This window comes from Trachemys scripta, chromosome 8 (genome assembly GCF_013100865.1).
Source record: "Trachemys scripta elegans isolate TJP31775 chromosome 8, CAS_Tse_1.0, whole genome shotgun sequence".
Taxonomy (NCBI): Eukaryota; Metazoa; Chordata; order Testudines; family Emydidae; genus Trachemys; species Trachemys scripta.
Genome location: NC_048305.1, coordinates 17,353,171 through 17,379,994, shown reverse-complemented (window position 1 = coordinate 17,379,994; position 26,824 = coordinate 17,353,171). Strand labels below are relative to the sequence as shown.

The following is a 26,824-nucleotide window of genomic DNA, read 5'->3' as shown; positions in this document are numbered from 1 at the left end:
TTAGTGTTGTTTCTTGTTAAGGATTTGAGCCACAGACGCAGGGGCGGCTCCAGGCACCAGCACAGCAAGCGCGTGCCTGGGGCAGCACGCTGCGGTGGGTGGCGTGCCAGTAGCCATGAGGGTGGCAGTCAGGCAGTCTTAGGCGGCATGCCTGCAGGAGGTCCGCCGGTCCTGCAGCTTTGGCAGCAATTTGGCGGCGGGTACGCCGAAGGCGCGGTACCGGCAGATCAGCTGCAGAAACGCCGCCAAATCTGCGTGACCAGCGGACCGCCCGCTTGGGGCAGCAAAAAACATAGAGCCGCCCCTGCACAGACACATTGCAAATCAGAAATAATATTCTGAAGTATACGTCTACATGACCTCAGAGGAAAGCCCATTGGAGGTAAAGAGTGAGCCTAACTATGGCAACCAAAGGCATAGAGCAGAAAGGTTAAAATAATTCTCTTTTAAATGTGACAGCATAGTAGTGCGTTCCTTATTTTAATTAGGAACTTGATCCAGGTAAAGAAATAACTTGAGTTATAGTTAGCTTCATAAATCCCATAGTTCAAGTCGATTGTTTCCTCTTTTCTTTTTTTTCCCTCCTCCTCCTTTTATATTTGGCAAATAAAACATTTCACTGCTCTAGTGTTTTTGTGTTGCCTTAAACATAGGGTGAGGAAGTGAAACCAAACGTACTTACAAAGCTGTTACAGTTGGGATTTGTCAAGGGGGCTTCCATGCCTAAGACACTGAACTTCCATTGGCTTTTAATGAATGTAGGGTGCCTCATTCCCATTAGCCCTGAAAATGTGTTGCTGGGTTCTAAGAGTTCATGGACTGTAGTGCATGTATAAACACTTGAATATGGTATCTCGGGTTGATCATACAAATGACCTTTAACCTACCCAAAGAGTCAACTTGCTTTTTCTCTCAATAATGCAGGTCAGTAGTTCTAAAAGACTAAAAAACTGGTTCACAAAAGCAAAATTCAGGTCGCTTCTTCTAAAAACCTACTCAATTTGCAGGATTGGATCATGATCATCCAGTGGAATCCACATAAGATCCAGTGACCAAAGAGAAATGTCTGACAAGCTTTTCCTTCTGCCGACATTAATACACCTCTACCCCGATAGAACACGAATTCGGATAGAATGCGGTAAAGCAGTGCTCCAGGGGGGCGGGGCTGCGCGCTCCGGCGGATCAAAGCAAGTTCAATATAACATGGTTTCACCTATAATGCAGTAAGATGATTTTTTTTTTGGCTCCCGAGGACAGCATTATATCGGGGTAGAGGTGTATATATTGTCCTTGCATGTGAATTAAATAGCATGGCACATAGTACTTTACCTCTGAAAGATGATCTCAAAGCCCTGGGTCCCAGCTTTGGAATTGGAGCAAAGCCTAGAAGCACATGGAATGAAATGGCAGCTCCATCTTATGCTTTAGGGGCTGTCTGCTGTGGTGTAGGGCAGCAGCAGCATGCACAATACCCTGCTTCCTTCCAATGGAGAATTGAAACTACAAATCTACTGACCATGTTTACTCTTCTCTGGTTGGTGCTCTGTGGATAGCTGCCGTGAAGGCATCAGTAATGTGCATGGACTCTGCTACATGGCTATCCAATGTTGTGCAAATGCTGTATTACTTGGATTGTAAGGTTTAGGAATATGGTGATACAATTAATAGCAATAATAATAATTTTCCACTGCTTTGGTGGCTTGGGTGGGCACAGATGCCAAATCTAGCAGCTGCCCCATAAAACAAACATTTAGTTTAAGTGTGACAAATGGTGTGATTAAAATAAACATATCCATATGTGAAAAGGCTTATGTAGCTACTGATTATCACAGATTACTTGATGGGCTGGGGGTTTGCTAGACCTTCTTAAAAAAAAAAAAAAAAACAACAACATTTATTTTTATATATTTGCAAAAACACTTGTGAAGCCTGAAAAGGTTGAGCTGATTTGGCAATGTCAGTGTTTGATTCTCCTATTTTATCCCAGGGAAATGAGTCAGAATATGTATTTATTTTTATTTTTGCCAGCCTTTGATGTTGCCATTTTGATTTATTTGAGCTCCATTTGATCTTGCATGTAAAATCAACTCTTCCTTGCTTTGAAATACTTAATTTTTGTATATACCATTACATGTAAGCTTCGTGGATTTATCTGTGCAGCTAAACACTCCTAGAAGTCTATTCTCCCGACAAATAACTCCCAGTAAGTAGCATTGTGGTTAGAATATATCTCTTTAATTCCAGAATTTATTTTTATGCACTTTATTCAGTTTACTTTGTTATTTAGGATCATTATTTCAAATTGCTTTGGCTTTAAAGGAACAACAAAGTATACGTTTTTTCTTTTAGTTTCTAAATGGAAGTCCTATTTGAAAAGAATATACATGATTGATTCTTGTGATTTTGTTTTTTTTTGTTTTGTTTTTTTAGAAGTCACTGGATTTGCAGAAAGACAGAACATTAGGAGTTAACAGTTATGCAATCATTCTGCATTGTTGGCATTCTATAAAATGAGAAATGAATTAATCGTTTTCAGTAAATAACAAAGCAGGATAATCACCAGTACAACTCATCATTGGAGATTTTTAAGCGCAGGTTAGACAAACACCTGTCAGGGATGGTCTAGGTACTACTTAATCCTGCCAGGAGTGCAGGGGACTGAACTAGATGACCTGTGAGGTCCTTTTCGGTCCTATGCTTCTTTGTCCAGTTTATTTATTAGAAATAGCAAATGAATTTGTAGTTCAAGTGTGAAAGCCAGCACAGCATAGATAACAACATTATATCGGCGAGGGATGGCTCAGTGGTTTAAGCATTGGCCTGCTAAACCCAGGGTTGAGAGTTCAATCCTTGAGGGGGCCACTTAGGGATCTGGGGCAAAATCAGTACTTGGTCCTGCTAGTGAAGGCAGGGGGCTGCACTCGATGACCTATCAAGGTCCCTTCGAGCTCTAGGAGATAGGATATCTCCATTAATTTAATTTAATTTAATTTTTATATATATATCTTTGGCTCCATTCTACAAACTGGACCCGTAGATCTTCCTGGAGCCCCACTGACACCTAAGGAATAATCGGAGATAAAAATTTCATTTTTAAAGTCTTCTCCCCACCCCTGGTGTGCATTTGGCAGCTTGTGAAAGTCAGTTTCACTGTTTCTCCTACCTAATTAGTTAATTTCTCTCATTATTTCTTTGGGCCTTTCACACTGCGATAGAGGGCTAAACAGTGTTTTTAAAATAGGAAAACCTGTCTGTAAAACCATACAAGTTGACAGAGGAACTCCAGGGCAATTGTAGAATATGAAACTACTTTAAACTGACTTGAAGTCTAGTCAGTTTTTAAAAGTGAATCAGCCACCATTACAATGAATCATTTATTTACTTTTCATGCAGGAGTAGTATTTATCAATTACTGTCCCACAGTACCCAAACACTCCTCCCCATCAAATGTACTTTGAAGTTTCTATGGCATATTTCAGCATTTTATAATGATGGGTAAATATTTTATGCCTAAACTGAGATGCAAAAGTTCATTGGCCAAGCACAAAGCAAGTGAGGAAATAGAACCCAGATCTCTTCTCTCCAGGTCTCTGCTCCAGCCCCTTGATACTGCTTCATCCATTTGCTGTATTTTACCCTTTTTAAAATGATTATTTAAACGAAATCTTAGTAGCCCTCAGCTTTATATACTGAGACCTACTTTAAGTGGTGGGGTGAAAGATATCAGCAGTCTCACTACATTTCTCCCCACCTCATTTTGTCATGAAACCAAGTAGCAATATGTGCAAATCATCCTGCCTCTGCCAATTTTTTTATCTCCTGAAATTCACTTCTGTCTCCTGCACCCTCCCATTCTGGGCTCAATAAAAGTACTATGAAGTGGACTGATTCGGTGCCTTTCTAGAATTGACCACAAGATGGCATCAAATCATTTCATGGGGATGGTAGAGATAAAGGAAACAATCATGCTTTATAAATTTTTTTAACTTGGAATTAAAGTTGCTGCACTGTATATCCTACCACCAGAAAACCAAGGCACTAGCAGTCAAGTCAAAGATCAGAAGAGGCACTGCATATGGACCATTGAATGACTATCTCCCTTTCATCACCCATAGCAAACATATCTCACCTGTATAACCATGGACATTTTCTAACGCCAACCATGTTGATTGTTCATCACCCTTGAAGATTTTCTCTATACTGCGCGTACTCCATCCGGGGGGATGCAGAGATTGAGCCAGACTTTCCCTACAATTGCTGCTCTTGGCTGCTGCAAGCCACTGGGGCACCATGCATGGGAAATGGAAGTAAAGAGACTGTCTCTGCAGTATGCTCAATGCCTTGCCTGCTGGGTCGAGGCAGTGGAATGTAGAGGGCTGAGAAATAGGAGGATGGTGGGGATTGGAGGAATGGGAGCGGGAGAGGAACTGGTGATGGATGGGAATAGAGGAGGTGGAAAGTATATAAGCACGAAAGTGGAGGGGACAGGAGCTAGGGGTCGGGAGGAAGGAAAAAATTAATTTGACTAAAGACTGTAGCATAATGGATATGCACAAGAGGGCTGAATTAAGGTTGCACAGACAACATTAATTCTGGCACTTCCTAACTTCGCAGCTTTGGCTTTTTTTGAATTTGCAGCCGTAATGTGGGTGGGTGGGTTGATTGGTTTTTGGAAGTAAAATATGACTAGCGAGAGCAAGCTGGGTCCTCTCCATTATTTTATGGTATTTAGCAATAGCTCGCAACACGGAGATAATGTTTGCTTAAATGGTTGTGACGAGGTGCACAGGCCCTGCCTGATCACTGGTGCGCAGGAAAGTTGACTCCAGCAGTTTCCCCTTTCCCTTGAACTCCTGCTCAAGGGCAAGAGCCCTCAGGTTAATCAGAGACTCCAAGAGGAAGGCTGGATCCTCTATACCTGCCGTGGTGGAGACCAATGCCTTGGGGGTAGGCAGCTGCCCCACAAAGTCACTCCAGGGTTGAGGAAATAGCCAGAGTGAGATTTCTGCTCTCTGCTGTTGTTGTACTTGAAGATCCTCAGGAAATAAAAGCCTTGGGGGAAGAACATGGTTGGCTTAGAAGTCTATTTTGTTGTGACTGCTACGTTCGCTGAACCATTCCATCTGCTTATAGGCTCTTAACACCATTTCTTAGACTCTGCTGTGTAGGAAATTGAGTCTGTTTCTGTTTTAAATACTTGGGTAATAGAGTCTGCTATTTAGTGAAAGATTTATGTAAATGGCTTTTTGTTTCACACAATTGGGCCTTACAGAGTGTAAGTTACATTGATAATGTAATTATACAACTACTTGTGCCATTTCAAAGCAGCATGTTGCATAGAAACCTCTGATTTAACTACATAACAGGAGTCTACAGATTTGTACTTCCTTTTTTAAATCCAAATTTTATTCCCAGCAACAAAAATAATTGTGGTACTGCAGGGTGAGTCGATTAGCCTCTTCCGGAATTTTTATCCCTTTTCCTCCAGAATTCCTGGTTACTTTAAATCTGGATGCTGTAACACCTGTTACTAGTAATCACTGCATTACCTTAACTTGTTTAGTCTTGATATAATTTTCCCACCTCCTTTCACTCTTTATATTTTTTGTCTGATGCTAATCTTTATCTGGCGTTCAGTATTTTCTCAATACTAATCTGGGATTTCTATTAGCCCAGTTCCTTTTGAGTCGTGTTGGATTGCAATGATTTATCTTCGCTTTATGTTTTCGATTTCAGCATCAATTCATGTGACTGTTGCTTGCTTTTAGCAATGGGTAATATAGTTCTTTTCGTCTTCTCAAGCTTTCTGCCAACAGGGAGGCCAAAATGGCTTACTCATGTCTTGCCTCTATTTCTCTACATAAAACAGTCCTTATTAGGTAGCGTGTCCTACAGAGTCCATATATTTCAGACATTTGATACAATGTCTACATAATTCTTGCACACACACTCTTGGGCAGTCAGAGCTAGAGTCTCATTTCTTCAACTCTGAAATGACTCTGCTACTTGAGGTAAAGGAGATTTGCCTTAGCAGCCGCAGGCAGTAGTGGTAGTTCTGTTAGCCTCTCTTCAAGCCAGCCGCTGGAGCAGAGGGATGTGCACGCCCACGAGTACATTACTGTATGAAGTGACCTCTTCCTTTCTAGAAGAAATCTTAAAGATGTTGCAGGACAGAAAAAGCTCACCTCCAGTATTTTGCATTCCAGATGCCACTGTAAACCAGCTTTCCTGCATCTTGCTGCTTAACTTTGGGCTATGAACTGTATTGTAAGCATGCTCGGCAGCATTTACAGGTGCTGTACTGCAGGAAACATAAGGTCCAAATTATCACTGATGTAGCTCCTTAGGGATGAATTTGACTCATGGAGTTATGGCACTTCTGCAAGCTATGGTCAGCTAGAACCATGTGATACAGGTCAATTTTACTCTGTTTCTGCTTTGAGGGTATTCTGTATGCTGGCTCAGACTTTAAAATCTCTGTTTAATATGAGCGTTCTGTAGTGAGATTGAAGGTTGTGGGTGGTTTTTTTTGAAGGCTAAGCAAACCTCTTCACCACAATAAATCAAATGTAAATTTAAAAAATATTTTTAATTTCTCCTCTTGGCAACACTGCACACTTTTGACACAAACCTGCTCTTTCTATCCATTGAGAGACCATGAAAATGCTTATTGATTTCACAAGTGCGTGTTAGCAATTTTCTCTTACCCAAGTGACAAATATAGTGATGTTTACACTGTACATTTTTACCTAGTATCCCAGTCCCATGGAGAAACATGTCACAGCTATAAAAACCCTGGAAGAAAAAACAGGTAAGCTACTTATTCATGTTGTTGTCATAATTATTGTGTTTCAGTAATGCCATGGTTACGGACAGGACCCCATTGTGCAAGGTGCTGTATATACACAGAACAAAAAGACAGTCTGCCCCAAAGAGCTTAAAATTTATTTACACTCCTTTTTAGATTGGGAGCTAATTCAGAGGGTATTAGAAGCATGACTTGCCTATTCTTGTACTACACCTCTACCCTGATATTACATGGTCCTCAGGAGCCAAAAATCTCTACCGTGTTACAGGTGGAACCCTGTTATATCGGGGTAGCGGTGGCAGGGCTCCAGCGGTGATTTAAAGGGCCCGGGCTCCCCGCAGCAGCCGGAGCCCCGGGCCCTTTAAAGCACCGCCTGAGCCCTGCTGCTGCAGCCCTGGGGTTACCGTGTTATATCGAGTTGTTATATCTGGGTAGAGGTGTACTTGCTTTCAGTGTATAGGTCCATTCCATTTCTGTCATGACCCAGTGAATTTCTAAAGCCCACTGAAGTCAATGGAGATCAACCCTAAGTGATCCAAATCAATAGACATTTGATTACTTTGGTTTTACATTCTGTGTGTGAAAAGGAGGTATCATTGTTCCATTTTAAAGATGGGGAAACAGTCACAGAGGTTCAGTGACCTGCCCAATATCCTATAAGAAGACACTGGCAGAATCAGAAATTGAAGCCAGAGTCCCAGATTCCCACCCCAGTTGCTTTAATCACTGGAAATATTAAAAAAAAAAAAAAAAAGGAGATATACCTATCTCCTAGAGCTGGAAGGGACCCTGAAAGGTCATTGAGTCCAGCCCCCTGCCTTCACTAGTAGGACCAAGTACTGATTTTGCCCCAGCTCCCTAAGTGGCCCCCTCAAGGATTGAACTCACAACCCTGGGTTTAGCAGGCCAATGCTCAAACCACTGAACTATCCCTCCCCCACCAAGGGATACTTCTAAAGTAATGTAAAGCATTTAGATTTCTCCAATTGCCAAACATTCGTGACACTATCTGGAAAAGGGACACTTGCTCAGGTGACAGAACTTTGGTAAGACTGATGCCTTTGCTGCTGTTAATGGGTAGATAGTATTTGTTTGTATTCGTAATTTAAAAGAGATTTACTAGTAGGCACACTGGAAAATTGCCACTTAAGCACACTGGCTGATTTACAGTGTATGTACACTTGGGCCATTTTATTTTAAAATATGGGGGAATAAACATCCATACAAAAGAGTGTTTTTGTGCTGAAACAACTCTGTTTCTGCTCTTGGAAATGCACTCAAGCTCTCATTTTTTGGTGAGAGAAGAACTTCTGTACTTCACCTTATGGCCCAAGCTGCTCACGAGTGCTCTAATAGAGAGACCCCCTGTCTCCCAGATTAGTGTGATGACTTGCTGGGAAAGAGATGCAAACAAAGGAAGTGTATTGATTTTGATACCATTTTCAGTCAAATGGAAATATGTAGGGCTAAACTCTGGCCTCACATTGAGAGGAAGGATGGTCCAGTGGTGAGCCTGGGAGATGTGAGATCAGTTCCCTGCTCTGCCACGGGCTTCCTGTGTGACCTTGGGCAAATCACTTAGCCTCTCTTTGCCTCAATTCCCAATCTGTAAAATGGCCATGTAAGTACCTAAAATAGATCTACATGGTGGGTCTTAATTTCAGTATTCTGCTTTGTACAAGCGTGGTATCACTGAGCAGCCCCTGCATAGAGAAAATGGAACATTTGCAAAAGTGTATTTTGAGGGTAAAATTGTACCCGTATGCACTAAGCAGCCCTTTTCTTGGGAGATGCATGGTTTATATACCATGTAAGCACCTAATATTTAATATTTACCCAGTGTACCATCAGAGCCCTTTCACAGCCGACAGATCCCACCAGATAAACTTTTTGAGAAGACATTCTTTTATCACTGAGAGCTCTCTTTAAACTGGGCCATCTGCCAGTTGGCTTCTCCTTTCGCAGCATACTAAGGTTTCTGTACTTGGTCTGGTTCATTAAATATTAAAATGCAAAGAGATCCTGAAAGCCAGTCACGTTTTTGGTGATGCTAAATAACTATCATTTGATTTTTAATAGATAGCTTTGTCCTCGTCATTGGGCCCAATTCAATATAAAAATAAATGAATAGTCAGAAGAGCTTGCTGTAGACCTCAAGTGCAGTAAGAGGGAGGAGTGTATTCTGTGTGCCCGTAGGATGTATTTGAGAATATTAAGTGGCGGAATGGAGCAAGTGGAAAGCAACGTTTTGGTCCAGGCATGGACTGACTGCTAAACAGTCCATACAGACTAAAATACTCTGACTTCAATGCTTTCATGCCCACTTATGTGAGGGCTGAGTTTGGCTGTATGTGCAATGCTGTGCCCCTTACAAGTACTAGTATAAATGCCAATAAAATGTTTGTAAAATACCATCTGTTCTCTGGCTGGTAGGGGGTGCTAGAGTGTAGTGATGGGCACAGATACCCTCCTAATGAGACTGAGCCCAGATTGTCAGCATCTTTCTTGTTTATCACTTTGTCTGGCAAAGGAGAAGGAATACTGTGGTTCCTCTAAATAATAATAATAATAATTAATAATAATTAATAAAAAACAGTCTAATGCATCGTTAGTTTGCCAGCCTTCCTGTCTGCAGTTTCATTCTCTTGTTGACATCTCCAGATATTTTATTTTTATTGATAAAAGGCAACATTTGCAGGCTAGCTATTCAATATGTCTTATTTCTTCTTCTTCTTTTCTTTTTTTTTTATGATCAGATTTGTCCACAGGGATTATTTACAGAAGGAGAATTGCAACATGTCAGAATGTAATTCCAGGAATCTTAAGAAAGGTAATTACTTTAAATCCAGGTTAAGCTTGGTTTTGGATTATGTTGATTTTTTTTTAAGTGATGCTTAAAAAACAAAACAAAAAACAAACAAACAATCCTGATACAGGCTTGTGATGCAATTTACGTGAAAAGACTCTTAGCCAGAAGAAAGTTCAAAATTTTTTCTTTGAAAAATAACGAAAAGGTTCTATATAAATGAGTCTTACATTTGGTTAGGAAGGACAAAACTGCAGTCTTGCACAGATTAAGATATGGATGGTGGAATCTCTTGCGTACCTGTAAAATGGTCGAGATGAATCCTTCAACAATTTCAAATTGTTTTCTCTCTTATTGAAATCTCTTAAAGCAAGCTGCTGTCCTTTCATGGAAGCAGGTTACTGGAAGACCTTGGAATATATCTGTGTGGCTATTACTAAAGTGTGATTTTTTTTGAATAATTATATACATATTTTATAAAATGTATGTAATTGGCATTTTTAGTGTGAACTTAAGGTTTTTAAAGAGATGTTACCCCAAATAATAGGTTTTGTAGAAACATCTTAAAGGTTGCCAGCTCTCTTGTGGGTTTTTTTTTTTTTTTTTTTTTTTTTTTTTTTTGATAAAGCTCAGCTCCTAGAGTCCTGTGATTACTTGAAAATGTTAGCTTTTGTTTCTAGCCCTCTTGGTAGAAGAGAGAATCTTGAAAATGTGACCCAAGTATACTCTGAAGGCTCAGAAATCAAAATTCAAGTAAAAAATAACCCCAAATTATCAAATCTCATGATTTTTTTTGGGGAGGGGGGAGGGAGACCTTGTGCAAGACTTTTCAATACTTGAGTTTGGCACTTTTGCAGTCTCTTACAAAACCTACCACTCCAGAAATGCTGCCATGGATTTTTGTTTAAATGCCAATAAAAATATTTTGGGGGAAAAATGAACATGGCATGGAAGTGTTTTGAATTCCAAATGCTGTGAGTGTATTTTCATTCGCTGTATTCATGGTCAAAGCTGAAAGAAATGCGAACAAAGAATACAAAAAGCATAAGTAGCAAAAAATATGCTATCTTTAAAAGAAAATCATTTTGATTGATCCAAGACACTTGTGTCACAATCAAAACCAACATTTATAACCCGGCAATGTCACTTCAACCCCACTCCATTCCTACACTCCTTCACCATCCCTAGAAATATTCAGTCTAGAAAATGCGAGGTATCCCCCCGGTGAATGGGAGAACAGATGTAGCAAATTCAATATAGTTGATCTAAGGAATCTCTTATTGCACTGCAGTGATGAGAGAGCCCTCACTTAAATTTGTATGCAGTGCTGTTGTGGTGTCAGTCCCAGGATATTCGAGAGATGAGGTGGGTGAGGTAAAATCTCTTTATTGGACCAACTACTTCTGTTGTGAGAGAGACATGCTTTCGAGCTACACACAGCTCTTCCTGTGTAGCTCAAAAGCTTGTCTCATTCGCCAACAGGAGTTGGTCCACTAAAAGATATTCCCTCACCCACCTTGTTTCAATTAAATTTCAGTTGATGAAAATTAGCTTTAATTTTATTAACAGCTTGTAACTTTTCTTATAGTTAGTACGAAAGCATTTATGCCCATTACATCTGTGTTTTTATTCTACATCCTTCTTCCACGCAGGAAAAAGTAAATTTCCACGTACCGGACATGGAATGTAAAATGATCCAAGGCTGCGGTTCTGTCCTTTGTGCCCTGGGTAGAAGGCAGACCAGAGTAAATGAGTTCTAAAAGCATCAGGTCTGGCTAAGGAGGAATACTCCCAGTGTAGGAGCGGAGAAAGACAGTCCTAAGCTGGCTTCTGATGATCCCCTGAAACCCCATGGTAGAGAGCATGATTTGGCAGGAGGGGTGTGTTGGGAGTGGAGACACAATATACAGCTTTGTGGGGATTTTGGGCAGAGCTGCTGCCCATAGGCAGCTGGGAACAGTCTGCTGTAACTTAAGTAGCTCCTCAGGGGGTAAGTTATTTTGGGGGCCAGAGCAGCCCAGAAACAGGAGGGTGCAGGTGTAGGTTTGTGCTGCACATCTTAGTTTTAGCTGATTGTGTCTTGCATGCAATAGTCTGTGAATGGGCCCTATTAGAATCCATCATTTTAAATAGGCCATAACCAGTTAGAAATGAAACATGATGTAGCTAGATCATTTATTTAGCATTTAGCAGTCCAGGAAATCTGGCTGGGGACTGAGCAGTTTGCATAAATCTTTGAACATTTGCATGACCTCACCAGCATCTATTAAGGTCAATGTGTATCATTAAGGACTGGCTGCCGTTGATGTGCCTTCATTCTCAGTGTTAATCCTCAGTTTTAGCATACAAGGATAAAAATAAATTCTAAATATGTGAAAGTGTTTGGTCTCAAAATACTGAGTTTTGAAAGTTATCCTTACACTTGACAGGTCAGTGTCTTGAAAGTGTCTGACATCTACTTAGAGGAAGAATCTTGGCTTAATATGCAGGAAAGAAATATGGTTATGAAGTCTCATTGCCTTACCTGGACACAATATGCATCTCTAAGTGAAGAATCTGTCTTCAGGGAAAGCTTGGAAAATCCAAATTGGTAAGGTGGAGCGTGTGTGTGTAAGTCTATTATACTCAATCTAGTTGGCCAAAAAAGACGTGTAATCCTAAAAATGTTTTCCACTTTGCCTTTTGAGCTGGTAACTAGAGATGGGCCTAAATTAAATTTCTGCACCCAAACACCTTTGGATGTTGGGAATGTTCAAGTCCTTTTTTCTAAGTCTTCTTGGCTTGGTCTCATCTCTACTAATGACCAGTTGAAATTTGTCCCTCATGTTAACACTGTTCCATCTTACTTCACTTAGTGTGCAATGTAAGTATTGCGTGTTTGTTTGTTTGTTTATTTTGCCTTGCGGTGGTCTCTGTGAAACATACCATGGTATTCTGGTACAGCCCATGTTACTCCTGAAATTTCTAAAGACATTTAAGAAAGGCCCCATCTTTAGCCTAAATAAATTCAGTTCCTTGCAAATGTGAGCAGACTGAATATGGGGGAGGAGAACCTTGCCATCAGAAGACAAACTTCTTGCCCTTACTAATCACAAGAATGGGTGTAAAAAGTATCCTGGGCCCTGTGATCCTGCTTTGGGGTTTCTCAAGTTTCGTAGAAAAGTAGTTTGTAGCTGTACCCATATTGCATCCCACATTTGGGGAACAAGAAGATTGCCATGAAGACTACATTGTAAATAAAAGGTAGCTATAATTTGGTCCTGTCAGTCTTCAGTATAGAAGCCATTCCCTCTTGAATCAGGCATTAAACTGAGAGGCCTTGAAACTAGAGGCTGAAGTTGAGGAATTACCCCAGCCTCGATATGATCCTCCATCTGTTTCTCATAAGCCACAAACAGAATAGGCGAGCCCGAATGATGACTGCTGCACTCTGCTGCCATAGGATTTTGTGCAGAAATCAGGAAAGTAGATCTTACATTAAGTTTAACAATTCCCAGCCTGTGAAATAGAAAAATCTAAAGGCGAGATCTTGTCTGAGTTTCAGCTTTGTGTAGAATGGGCATGGTAGAATTTGCATTTGAATAAGTGGAGAACTTATACAAAGGAAATAAAAACTTTAATTATGCGTTAATGTACAGTCTCTACAAAAAGCACTGGAATGTGTTAGTAAGATAAACACTTAACCTTTGAGGGTTTTGGACCTGCATTAGTTTATTTCTCGGCTCAACATGTCATGTTGTTGTGTTTATGACGAGCCTGCCCATGCTGCTGTTTCCTTAATGTAATATTTAAGGTTATGATTATACAAGCTGTATGCAGCATTGAACATAAAGTGTCAGGGGGTAGCCGTGTTAGTCTGTATCTACAAAAAGAACAAGGAGTCTGGTGGCACCTTAAAGACTAACAGATTTATTTGGGCATAAATCTGTTAGTCTTTAAGGTGCCACCAGACTCCTTGTTGTTTTTGAACATAAAGTGGTTGCACTTAAACATGAGCAGAGGGTATATGTGGACACAGGTAAGGGTAAACCATATTTATTCTTCTATACTGAGTAGTAGTAACCCTCAAGCCCATTGTATGTAGTCCCACCTATGGTAAATTGCTAGTGGATAATGCCTATGTATGTCGCTAGCTGGAATTACTGATTTCATTTTGGGGGGGGCGGGGGGATAGGTAGTCTTTTGGGTGATTTTTTTAAGTACAGGAAATACTCAGAATCTGTGAATTCATTTAGCCATGTGTTCCTATCACTGTTGACCTTGTCCTTCTTGCCTAAACCCCTTTGTCTGTTTTGTTCAGTCTTGTCTTTAAATTGGACTGTGCACTCTTTCTTGGAACTGTGTCTTACTAGATGTTTGTTCGGCACCTAGCATTTTGATTTAGGGCAAAAAATGTCTGAGACATGAGATTACATACAATCTCCTCTGCTGCTGAGTAATAAGGTGGCTTCTCAGCAGCGTTGTGATTATTGCAGAATTGGGGTTAACTTGTACTTCTTATCCTGTCTTCACTTTCTGTACCTTCCACTTAAATGTGCAACTTGCTATGTGGAGGTTCCAGCCACATATGTTCCAGCTATGTGGAGGTTCCAAGCTTACCAGCCACATTTGTAAGGACCTGTTTGATTTCAACCAGGGAAATATGAAATGTACAAATATAAGAAATTTGACTCTTCCTTTCCTTTATATCTATCCTATCTATCTAATACGTAGCACTTTTTCTGGTGGAGCCATTTCTTGGTGGGAGATCCAAAGGTTGCATTGTTTGGAAATATTCAATGAACACAACTTTGAACTTCTCTACAGCGTTTTGCTTTAGGGCTATACTAATTTGAAAGTGTCAACTTTGTATTTATTGTGTATCTTAGCTTATTTATCAAAAAACTTTGCATGTAGACTGCTCACCTTCTTTTCTTAATTTGTTTTGCTTACATTGAACTGGACATTCTGATAGTTTATTCTGATGAATAGACTTGTCTGTCTAGTGTTACTGTGTCTTCCATAAGTACTTCAGTATCCTCTGTTGAAATGCTATGTTGTAATGTCTAACAGTAACTTTTGTGAAACAAGTCATCCTCTCTACTGTCCCTATTTAGCGTTGTTGTAGGAGATATTGCTCCTCTTTCTCCAGTAGTGAAATCATACCGGAAGATGGGGCTAGTCCTCAGTATTCTGAAATCTCAGATGGCAGTTTGTTTCCTTTTGTGCATTTTATTTTATATTCAAACCCCCCTTTCCCCACCTCCCACCTTTACCAGTAAACACTGAGCTCTAAAGATTGATTCCCACCTTGCAGTTGCTCCTGTAAGATTAATCTGTAACTCTTCTTGGGAGTGGATTTGCTATATGAGATCAATAGGTAACTTCAGTGCATCAAACTCTCTCTTTATTTTACAAAGCAAAAGTTGTAATTATATTCAAAAACACTTTAACTGTCAAAATGGATGCAAAATAGATGCTTTATATTTACAAAGTCCATATAAATCTTTCTAACTCTTTTTTTTCCCCTAAAATGAGAACCTGTGTGTAACCCTATAACAAACCAGTTCACCCAGAGTTGAAGCTGAAGGAATAGATTTTGGTTTCAAATATCCAAGGAATTGGTAGAAATAATGGTGTTTTAAAAAAAATGCCATTCCATTTTCCTTTCGTCTTGTCCTCTTTAGTTCCTTCTTGTGTAGCCTTGCCCAGTCTTCTAGGACTGGAATGGTAACTCAGCATCAGTAATGCTGAAATGCAAGGGAGGAAAACTGCAGTGGAATATGAAATAGTTATGAATCGCTTGATCCATTGCAAATGTGCTCAAGTCACCAATAATTATTTAATTGCAACACCCTATATGTTGTTTGTTTTTTTTTATATATATATATATATAATATAATATAATTACACGTGAAAGAATAAAATGGGAATGGACTGCATTGTCAGGCTACCACAGGAGAACGTTGGAATTGCAGTCAGACACAGAGAACTGCAGTGAACTCTTACAGCTCTTTTAAAGCAAGTTCAGTTTGTTTCTGGAAGTTTTTTTTGTTCAAGCTACATCTGTGCTGTGCAATTAACATGCTGTTCTTTTGCCTTTGGCTACAGCTCATCTTGTTTTACTTGCCTATAAGCCGTGTTCCCCTTCAGTTATCATTAAAATGGCTGTCCTTAGTGAGTTCATAAATGGCCAGTTTATCAATAGGGATTCTGAAACATATCAAGTGGTTTTAAGTATTGCTTTATAACTTCCTTCTATAAATGAAGTTTTCTGTAGTCCTCTAGGAGACGGAAATTACTGCAATTTTCCTTTAAATCCCTTGTCTGCATAAGTCCATTCATGTGGACTTTTCCATCATACAAATTGCCTAGGGAGGTTGTGGAATCTCCGTCTCTGGAGATATTTAAGAGTAGGTTAGATAAATGTCTATCAGGGATGGTCTAGACAGTATTTGGTCCTGCCATGCGGGCAGGGGACTGGACTCGATGACCTCTCGAGGTCCCTTCCAGTCCTATAATCTATGAATCTATGAAAGAATGAGCTCTTCAGAGTTCAGCGCACCTTAATAAGATGAGGCTGTGAAAGGTTCTGATGAAAAGTTGAAAATTTTTTGGAGGTGACCTATTTAAATCTGTGGAGGAGATCTGCCACTGGAGAGAAGTAGGAAAGCAACGCATGGTGAAGAGAACTGTAAATGGTGCTGGTTAGTAACAAAATTGTGCATTATGGCCTAAAGTGGGAGATGTTCTGAGAATGAGAACCCCGCTCAATCTAGATACAGACAGAAGCCTGTTGTACCAGATTTTTTTGTGACCACAGAAAATAAATATGAAGAGACTGTTTTCATGGGCAAATTCTTGAAACTCCTTAAGGCATTAAAAGCCTAAAGAGGAATGGAATTGCAGACCTTATTCAGTCATCTTGTGCATATTGTGGCTAGATTGTATTTATACAATCTGCTTTCATGTGATTTAGTTGTTGATAGCATCATAGCAATAAATGAAAGCAAAGTTCCCCTTGCTAGTATGAATTTAGAGTTACCATATTTTGAGTGTCCAAAAAGAGGACACTCCACGGGGCCCCGCCCCAACTCCGACCCCTCCCCTGCTTCCCGCGAACATTTGATTCGTGGGAAGCCTGAAGCAGGCAGCAGGTAAGCTGGGGGGGGTGAGGGGAGGAGGCGCGGCCCAGTCCACCCCCCACCCCCCCCCAACCGAGCGGCTCCCTCCGGCGGCCGGCCCCGGCCCCAGCATCTCTAGCTTGGCTCGGCTCGGGCCCTGGGGTGCCAGCCCCGGGCCAGCCCCCGGCTGAGCACTGCCGGCCCGGCCCTGCACTGCTGGCCCAGCCCCGGCCCCGCATGTCCCTATTTTCCTGGACATGTTCGGCTTTTTGGGATTTCCCCCCCGGACGGGGATTTGAGGCCCAAAAAGCCGGACATGTCCGGGAAAATCCGGACGTATGGTAACCCTAATGAATTGTGATCCGCTTTTCCAGCAGATTTCGATGACAGTGACCCTAGAGTTGCCAGCGAGGCAAAGTGACCAGCCCAGGAATTTAAAATGTAAAGACACTGGGCTGTTCTGATTTAAAAAAAATAAAAATTGCATCATCTAAAGGTTCTGTAGGTCAGAAGCTGACCCACAGTGGGACTTGTTTAAAGGCCCTCCCGACATGGAAATTCTCCTGAATTGCGTGACTTCCCCAAAGTCCCCTGCCTGCATCCTTTGGCAGGGTGGATATTGCTTCAATGTGACAAGATAACGCTTCCTTTCAGATGGATGTTTTCTGCAGTGGCCTATTCTAGAGGCAACTTTGGTGTCACTACTGTATTGAGAGTGGATGGCAACTCTTAGGAGATATTTTGCCCCTACTTAGCCCCCAAACTGTTAAATACTTGGTGCCAGATTCTGATCTCCATTGTGCTGGTGTAAACTTAGACTAGCACCACTCAAGTCACCTAAATTAACAGTGTTAGTCTCTCTTGACTTGAGTAGAGCTGCTGTGGATTTATACCAAGGTGACTGAGATCAAGATGATGTATTATTTGTATTGTCATAGTGCCTAAGAGCCACAGTCATAGATCAAGTTCTTTGTGCTATATTCTGTAGGAACACAGACCCAAAAGACAGTCCCTCCCCAAGGAGCTTACAATCTAGACAGAATCTGCTCTGTAGCATTTTGGGGTTCCTTTTTATACACATTATCCAAATACTCTTCCTGTTAGCCAAGTCCTTAAAAATCTACGTAGGTTCTTATATGGCCCATATCACTGTGGTCTTCTTAGTCTTTCCTCATCTGGAGTTCTGTGGTCTCTCATTTTTAAAAAAGAGTAATTCAAACTGGAACAGGTTCAGAGAAGGGCTACTAGGATGATCAGAGAAATGGAGAACTTGTATAACAAGAGGAGACTTAAGGAGCTTGGCTTGTTTAGCCTAACAAAAAGGAAGGCAGAGTGGGAGATATGATTGCTCTCTATAAATACACCAGAGGAATAAACAGCAGGAAAGGAGAGGGGTTATTTTAAGTTAAGGGCCAGTGTTGGCACAAAAACAAATAGATATAAAATGGCCATCAATGAGTTTAGGCTTGAAATTAGATGAAGGTTTCTAACCATCAGAAGAGTGAAATTCTGGAACAGCCTTCCAAGGGGAGTAGTGGCGGGGGGAGGCGGAGAGGAGGAGAGAAACCCTAAATTGTTTTAAAACAGGGCTTGATAAGTTTTTATAGAGAGGATGGTATCGTGAGATTGCTTACAAGAGCATATGGCTCTTTTGCAACTGCTATTGCCAAATATCTCTGGCCACTGGAGACGGGGCTCTAGATGGGAGGGCTCTGACTCAATGCAGAAAATTTTTCCCAGGTGTCTAGTAGGCCTTGCCCAAATGTTCAAGGTCTAACTGCTCGCTGTATTTGGGGTAGGAAAGAATTCCCCCCCCCAAGTCAGATTGTCAGAGACTGGGGTGGTTTTTTGCCTTTCTTTGCAGCATGGGGAATGGGTCGTTTGCTGGTTTAAACTAGCATAAATGACAGATTCTCTGTAACTGGAAATCTTTAAATCAAGATTTGAGGACTTCAGTAACTCAGCCAGAGATTAGGGGTCTATTACAGGAGTGGGTGGATGAGGTTCTGTGGCATATGTCCATAGTCCAGGAGGTCGGACTAGATGATCATGATGGTCCCTTCTGGCCTTAAAATCTGATTCTTTGAATGCCTCACAAACATTAATTATCTTACTCCATGGGAGGTAAGGAAGATATAGCCTCATTTTTCAGATTAGGAAGTGAAGCATAAAGAGATTAAGTGACCTGTCCCAGGTCAAATAGTAAAGTCTGTAGTGGAGGTGGGAACTGAGCCCAGATCTTCCTGTGTCTTAGCCCAGTGCCTTACCTACAATACCATACTTCCTCTCAAAAGCAAAGGTGATGTTTCTGTTCAGGTACATATGGATACAGTTATGCTAAGTGCTACACATTTTTCTTTTCTTGCAAAGTAAATTCATGCTCAGAGGAACTCACAAGGACCCCGAGTTAGGAAAGCTTTTAGTACCTACTGGGCACCACTGTAAGTAAATAAAACATTTAAAATGGTATGATCAGGCAAATGGGTGAGACATTGTGAAATGAATAACTATACCTGTTTTGAATTATAACAGGTATCTGCTTCAACACATGGTATCTATGCTTTGCTTTCCTGGGCACTGGAAAAAGACATTCCTGTGCCTCTTTGTTCTGAAGTCTACACTTTGGTATTTCTGTACAGAAATACCATACTATTGGCTAGCTTTTTTTTTTTTTTTTTTTTTTTTTTTTCTTGGTGTGTCTTTTGAGGACTCTGTCAATCTGCCTAAGCCATCAGAACAGTGACAGATGGTGATGTGAATATACTGTCATTAATGTGAATTTGTGGGGGAAAAAAATAAGTTATTCAGTGAACTAGCCAATTAAGATGTAAATACAGTGTTGGAAACCTAACCTCTGCAATTCATTAAAATGGACTAAAGCCCAAAATGTAGTTGTCCTACTATTGTTCTCAGTAAATGCTATGTTACTGTAGAAGTGGGAGAAAAAACATTAATCAGAAAAATGTGAACAATTAGGAATCGTTTAAGAAAACTTTACTAGATGCCAAAAAATCCATAGTAAAGGAAGAAGGCTATATAGTTTTAAAAAAATTGACGTGGCTTAGAGAGGAAGAGAAGGTAGCTATAAAAAATACAATATAGATAACATGGAAGAAAGAAGAAGTTGATAGTAACAAATATTAATTGGAAGCTAGGAATTGTAGAAAATTGATAAGGGAAGCAAAGGGACACAAGAAGAAATCTATAGCCAGAATTCAGGACAATAAGGCGTTTAGGTATATTAGGAAAAAAAAGACTCCTGACAGTGGTATTGGCCCATTACTAGATGGAAGTGGTAGAATTATCAGTAATAATGCAGAAAAGTCAAAAGGGGTAAATAAATATTTCTGTTCTGTATTTGGGGAAAAAACAGATGATGTAGTCTCTTCAGATGATCATGATACACTTTCCATTCCACTAACATCTGAAGGAGGATATTAAACAGTAGCTACTGAAGTTAGACATTTTTAAATCAACAAGTCTAGATAATTTGCAGCCAAGAGTCTTAAAAAGACTGGCCAAGGAGCTCACTGGACCATTAATGTTGATTTTCAATAAGCCTTAGAACACCTGGGGAAGTTTCAGAAGACTGGAAGAAAGTGAACATTGTATCAATATTTTCAAAGGGTAAACAGGATGACCCAGGTAATTAAATGCTTGTCAATCTGACATTGATCCCAGGCAAGATAATGTAGTGACTGATATGGGACTCAATTACTAAAGAATTGGAGGATAATATAATTAATACCGTTCAACATGGGTTTATGGAAAATAGATCCTATCTAACTTGATTTCCTTTTTTTTTGATGAGATTACAAGTTTGGTTGCTAAAGGTAATAATGCTGATGTAATATACTTAGACTTCTGTTAATTGTAAACAGGGAATCATCGAGCGGGGGTATTTCTAGCCTGGATCCGCAGAGATCCATTCTTGGTCTTGCACTATTAACTTTTTTTTTTTTTTTTTTTTGTCAGTGACTTGGATGAAAACATAAAATCATCACTGTTTAAAGTACCCAGAAGACATAAATTGGGGGAGTGATAAATTAATGAAGAGGGCAGGTAGCAATCTGGGTTGCTTGGTAAACGGGGTGCAAGCAAATGATACGTGTTTTTAATGCAGCTAAATGTGTGTATCTAGGAACAAAGAATGTAGTCCATGCTTACAAGATTGGGTACTCTATCCTGAGAAGCAGTGACTCCGAAAAAGATTTGGGGGTTTTGGTGGATATTCATCCAAACATGAGCTTCTAGTGTGATGCTGCAGCCAAAGGAGCTAATGCAATTCTGGGATGCATAAACAGGGGACTCTTGAGTGGGAGTAGAGAGAGATCTTTATCTCAGTATTTGGCACTTGTGCCACCTCTGCTGGAATGCTGTGTCTGTTTCTGGTATCCACAATTCAAGAAAGATGCTGGGAAATTTGAAAGGGTTCGGAGAAGAGCCACAAACAACATGGAAGGGTTAGAAAACCTGCCTGGTGGTGATAGACTTGAACTTAATCTAGTTAGCTTAAGAAAGAGAAGGATAAGGGGTGACTTGTCTACAATCTAGAAGTACCAACATGGAGAACAAATATTTGATAATGGGCTCTTCCAGTCTAGCAGAGAAAGGTATAAAACAATTGAATAGCCAGAAATTGAAGCTTGAAAAATTCAGCCAGAAAATAAGGCGTAAATGTATAACCTTGAGAGTAATTAACTATTGGAATAATTTACCAAGAGTCATGGTGGTTTTTCTAAAAAGATTTGCTCTAGGAATTATTTTGGGGAAGGTCTGTGGCCTGTGCTATGCAGGAGGTCAGACTAGATGATCAGAATGGTCCTTTCTGCCTTGGAATCTATGAAGTATGCAGCACAGCCAGGACAAAAATTATAAGGGCTATTAATTCTTGTGCTTCAGGTGACAAGTTGGTAAGCAGCTGAACTCAGGAAGAAATTTCTCCAGTGTTACTGTATTACAGAATTGGCTGGGTGAAAGCCCCCCTGCCCAATACTTGGAAACATCTAATATATGCTACTGTCAGAGAGAGGACGGGATGGTCTACTGGCTTATTACACTATGGTTGTTCATCTGTTCCTAAAACAAAGGGTTGTAAGGCTTTGAAATGTTTTGTATTCCATCTAATCAATCAAGGACACCACTTGTCTGGTAGATTTTTGCAAGGTTCAGACTTCACAATTTTCATTTCTCTTCCACCTCTTGGCCCCCGCCCACCCTGAATTTTAAAATACTTTGGCATCAGTTTATGACAGACTATCTGAAAAGTGTCCTTGTTCTTACAGAAATGGGGCTGCTTGTGTTTGAAATTACAGCTTGTAGAAGTGCTGGATTGAACTGCTAGGTTTTTACAGAGCCATTCCCCTAGTCTACATTCTGTCGAAGGAATTTATCCAGGTCCATAAATACTGGAAATGCAAGACAGCACAAACACTCTGACCTTCTATCTCTGCTTTTAAGAACTCTGCCAGTTTCCAGAATGTGGAAGCAGGGCAGGCTCCAGGGTTTTGGCCGCCCCAAGCAGCCCAAAAAAAAAAAAAAAAAAGAAGCCGCTATCGCGATCTGCGGCGACAATTCAGCAGGAGGTCCTTTGCTCAGAGCGGGAGTGAGGGACCATCTGCCGAGTAGCTGGATGTGCCGCCCCTCTCCGGAGCGGCCGCCCCAAGCACCTGCTTGGCAAGCTGGTGCCTGGAGCCGGCCCTGTGTGGAAGGATTTTTGAAAGAGGAGATAGGGACGGAACCTCTCAAGAAGAGTATCCAAATCCTCTCAGATCAGCCTTACTGGGATTATTTGACCCAGAAATGACTGGAGAACCACACTTGTTCCATTAAGATGTGCATACTTGCAAGCCCCTTCGTTTTCAGTTTAAACCAATTTTTACCTAAAAATTCCTGAGTTTTACAAAATATTATTCATTTTTTTTTCTGATTTTTCACCCTACTTTTGTATCATTTTTATTTATATCTATATAAACTTGTTTTATTAGGAAAAATACATATATCATGCAATGTATTGTGTTAGGATAATACATTAGTCTCGGTGTATATGCAAAGCTGCACGTTGAAGTAAGGCTATGTATTAGTCTAGATGAGAAGATGCATACAATAAGCAAACAGGCACATACGCAAGCTCTGAAGGGTGTGCACATCTGAACGTACTGATGAATCTCATGCCCACCACGTACACATTTCAAGCTGTTGGCAGATAACGGTTTAAAGATTTGACACACTAAAATGGGGAGAAAATGAAAATCTGTATCAGAATGTTTCAGAACACAAGGAAGTAGTCAAAAATTTTAAAAAACAGGAGAAAAGGATGAAGCTGAGTGTATGCGCTGTAAATGGTGTGGCCCAATTATTAAATGTAAATATTATAGGCTAATAGTTCTAAGTCTAAAACAGTAACTGTTTGTTCAAATGAGAAGTGTTATTTGGGGATTAGAGAGAGAGTGTTTTCTTCAGAGGTGGCGTTCTGTTTTAGTTCTCCAGCAAACCACACTAATTGAACAGAATTCAAAGTATTAATCTACTGACTACTTCCCCCCCCCCCCGTTTTTCCATCCACCAGAATAAATGCTGATATTTACTCAAAAAAAATTAATAGTTTTTTAGCACTGATTTTCATCTGTTTTTGTTGTGGTGGTAATAAACACTGGGAAAAATTAAATTTAAATAAAAACTGAAAATGAAGGGCCCTAAACACATTTCAAATGCAGTCAATACTCCATGTGTAGATACTTCATAAATTCTCACATAACAAAAGCTTCCTCGCTAAAGGACCTCACACAATCTAAATTTTAATTTTACTTTTGAAAGGCCAAGCAAGCTGTGAGAGCATTCCTTGACACTGTCTGAATAAGAATATTGCTAGGCTTTTTGTACTAAAGACACTTTAATTAAACTCCCATCACGAAAACAATTAGGCCAAATTTGCAGTACTTAACTAGTCAATAATTTAGTAGCTGGATCTCATTAATAGACTTCTCCCGGTGACTGTGTTGTTGTAATGATGTGGCATTGCCAGCTGTGTGCTACAAGAATCAATCAGTGATCAATATTTTCCATGAGCTTTTGTTGTTGTTGTCTCCCAGAGCCATGAAAAATAAATAAATAAATAAATCTTGATTGTATGGGGTTGGGTCTTCATGGTGGCTTTATTATTTCTTGTGGCCACATTCCTGTTTCTGAATGTTTTCCTACACACTCAAGCTGGAACAATTTGCACAGTGGGTATGCTGAGAGCCGTTGAACCAAACTGTCAACCCTGAATGTGATGGAAACCACTTCAAGCCAGGGGGTGTGGCAGCACCTATGCACTGCAAAACTCTTTCTTTGACTCCATTACATTGTTATATTAAGTTGCATTAATCTGAAGGATAAAAGCAAACGAGTTTGGTTCAGCTCAGTTTACAGATGAGGAACTGAGGCCCGGAGAAACTGAGCGAGGTCACATCACCACAATTGGCTACCTGGTGGGCAGCCTCAGCAAAGTTGTAGAGACTGAACTACACTCAGACGTCCAGGTTAGGAGGCTTGCTGGCTTGCCAGTGTGGAAGTCAAGCTTGTTTTGCTGCTGCTTGTTTGTGGATGCAAAGGACCTTTAGTGTTCAAAGCTGTCAGTATGGCTCAACCTCACCAAGAAGAGGGGTGTGTGTCTTTCATTGTGGTGGGCTTCACCAACCATTCCCGCTACACCTTTCATCACCATTTAATTTTACAATAACAAAATCATTTTGAGGAATAACAATGTGAATATCTCCCCCTGATGGTGGACAAAAACACTGTTCTTCCCTGCACACACTAGTACCCTCTCTGATCCACTTGTCTGAATCTAAGCAGTGAATTTTGATTTTTGTGCCTGTTTATAAAATATAGTTCATCATAGAATTATTGTCCATGCATTTAAAGAGAGGAATACAATTGTTACATTCCTGTTTTATAGGACAGAGTTCATCCAGAAAGGGAGGATATCCATTACCGGAGCAGGGTTGCTCAACTGTGTATTGGAAGCTTTTGCTCAAACCTTTCTAAATCAAGGAGTCAAGAAGGTAGGTTTAATTTATTATTTATATTTGTTCCTAAAATTACATTTGAAATCTGTCAAATTCTGACCATCCCTAATAATCCAGTTTGGGTTTTAAAATCATAAGGAGTTGAAACTTGGCTTCTTCACCCATCATGTAAAACTAACGTTGGTCTTTTCCTTTAATTGTAAATAATGAACAGAACAAGAAATGGGATACAGTTTGAATGTGTAATAGTAATTTTCCAAATGTATTTTTAAAGCATTTTGTTAAATTCATTATTCTCATTTCCTCTAGATGTTGAAACTTTTTTTCCTGCTAACATTTCAGTGTACTAGTTAATATAATGTAATAATAATAGCTTATCGTTTTATAGCACTCTTGCATCCAATCATCTTACAGTACTTAATGAACATGCATGTATGGCTGCACTTCCCCCCCAGTAATGTTGGATGCTTCAGGCATCTTGATATATTTACAATAGCAACAGTCAATCTTCTTGTAACAATTTTATATGGATCAATAATTCTGTCTTTTTGGTAAGAATTATGAAAGGAAATAAAAGCCACTCTGGTATCCAGAAGTGTATCCCAAAGGAAATAATATTCCAACATCATTAGTTTTAGAAAGGCATGTCATATTGAAGATCTGGGTTTACAAACAAAAATCTCATGCAAATTATTCACCATGAAATTGAATGATGTAGAATTCTTACATTTGTTGGGGGTGGGGGTTTTGAGGAGGAGGACATGTTGATGTCCAACTAGCTCCATATGCAATTTTTCCTCAGCTAGAAAGGAAAGGGATGCTTAATTAAGCCTTTTCACTGAAAAAATACACATCTTGAGTGTTTTGACAGGTATGTTGCTTTGATGTACATAAGTGTGGGTGGGTGACCAGTGGTGTTGCATTTTCATATTGGGATCTAAATCTTACATAATGCAAAAAATGTAACTGACCTAAATTTTCCATTATTTACAACATTTTTTTTCTTTACCAACAGTAATTTCACTTTTTAAATGTACTTGAAGGACCCGCATTGTCAAAGGTGTATTCAGTTGACTTCTAATTAGGAACGATAAAAATGATACTTTTTGGGGTGTAGGATTTTCAGAAGTTCTTTTTTGCATGCTATCAGGTCCCTCTATTCTCGGAGTGAGAGCTGTGTTCGTATTCTTGGCATTAAGTCGAATTAGTTCAGGGTGGGTGTTGGACTCTGCCAAGGGTGCGTCTCGTCCCCACTCCTGTTCGTGATTTTCCTGGACAGGCTATCAAGGCGCAGCTGAGCAGTGGATTGTATCCAGTATGGGGACGCGGAGGCGGCATCTCTGTCTGCAGATGATGATGTCCTTGTTGCGTTTTCAGATTGTGATCTCTGATGTTTTTGCTGCTGAGTATGAAGTGGCTGGGATGAGAATCAGCAACTCCAAATTGGAGGTCATGTTCCTCTCCCAGAAGAGAGTGAACTGTTCCTTCCAGGTGAAGGGGGAGCAGCTGCCCTTAGTGGAAGAGTTCAACTACCTAGGGGGTCTCATTCATGAGTGATAGTGAGCGGGAGTGTGAGATCGACCAGCGGATTGGTGTGGCGGCGGTAGTGATGTGGGCGCCTTATCGATCTGTGGTGGTGAAGTGGAAGCTGAGTTCTCGGACGAAGTTCTCTGTTTACAGATCACTCTACATCCCCATCCTCACGTATGGCCATGAACTTTGGGTAATGACTGAAAGGACAAGATTGAGGGTACAAGCAGCGGAAGTGAAGTTTCTTCGCAGGGTGGCTGGGCCTACTCTCTGAGACGGGGTGAGGGGCATGGCTATTTGGGAGAGCCTCAGGTTACAGCTGCTACTCCTCCGGATTGAGAGGAGCCAACTGAGGTGGTTCGGGGACCTGATTAAAAAAATGAGAGGCTGATTTTGAAGATATGGCTCCAGGTGTTACTCTCAGAGAAATATTTCAAACTGTGGTTTTCATTCTCTCCCCCCCCCCCTTTTGGCTACTCTTGCTACCCTAAAAAGCCTTATTCTTTTGAAATAACTGTCTCTTTTTACCCCTTTTAGAAATCTTTATCTTTATCTTGTAATGGGT

At 40.4% G+C, this 26,824-nt stretch overlaps 1 protein-coding gene across 1 annotated transcript in view; it reads left to right on the top strand.

The window, feature by feature from the left end:
* Window positions 1-26,824, top strand: part of PRELID2 (PRELI domain containing 2) — a 40,254-nt gene that overhangs the window by 6,595 nt on the left and 6,835 nt on the right. The window contains exons 2-5 of the mRNA XM_034779463.1: window positions 6,754-6,811; window positions 9,565-9,638; window positions 12,044-12,204; window positions 24,660-24,765. Coding sequence (XP_034635354.1) covers window positions 6,754-6,811; window positions 9,565-9,638; window positions 12,044-12,204; window positions 24,660-24,765 — 399 coding nt within the window. The remainder of the gene's footprint in view (window positions 1-6,753; window positions 6,812-9,564; window positions 9,639-12,043; window positions 12,205-24,659; window positions 24,766-26,824) is intronic.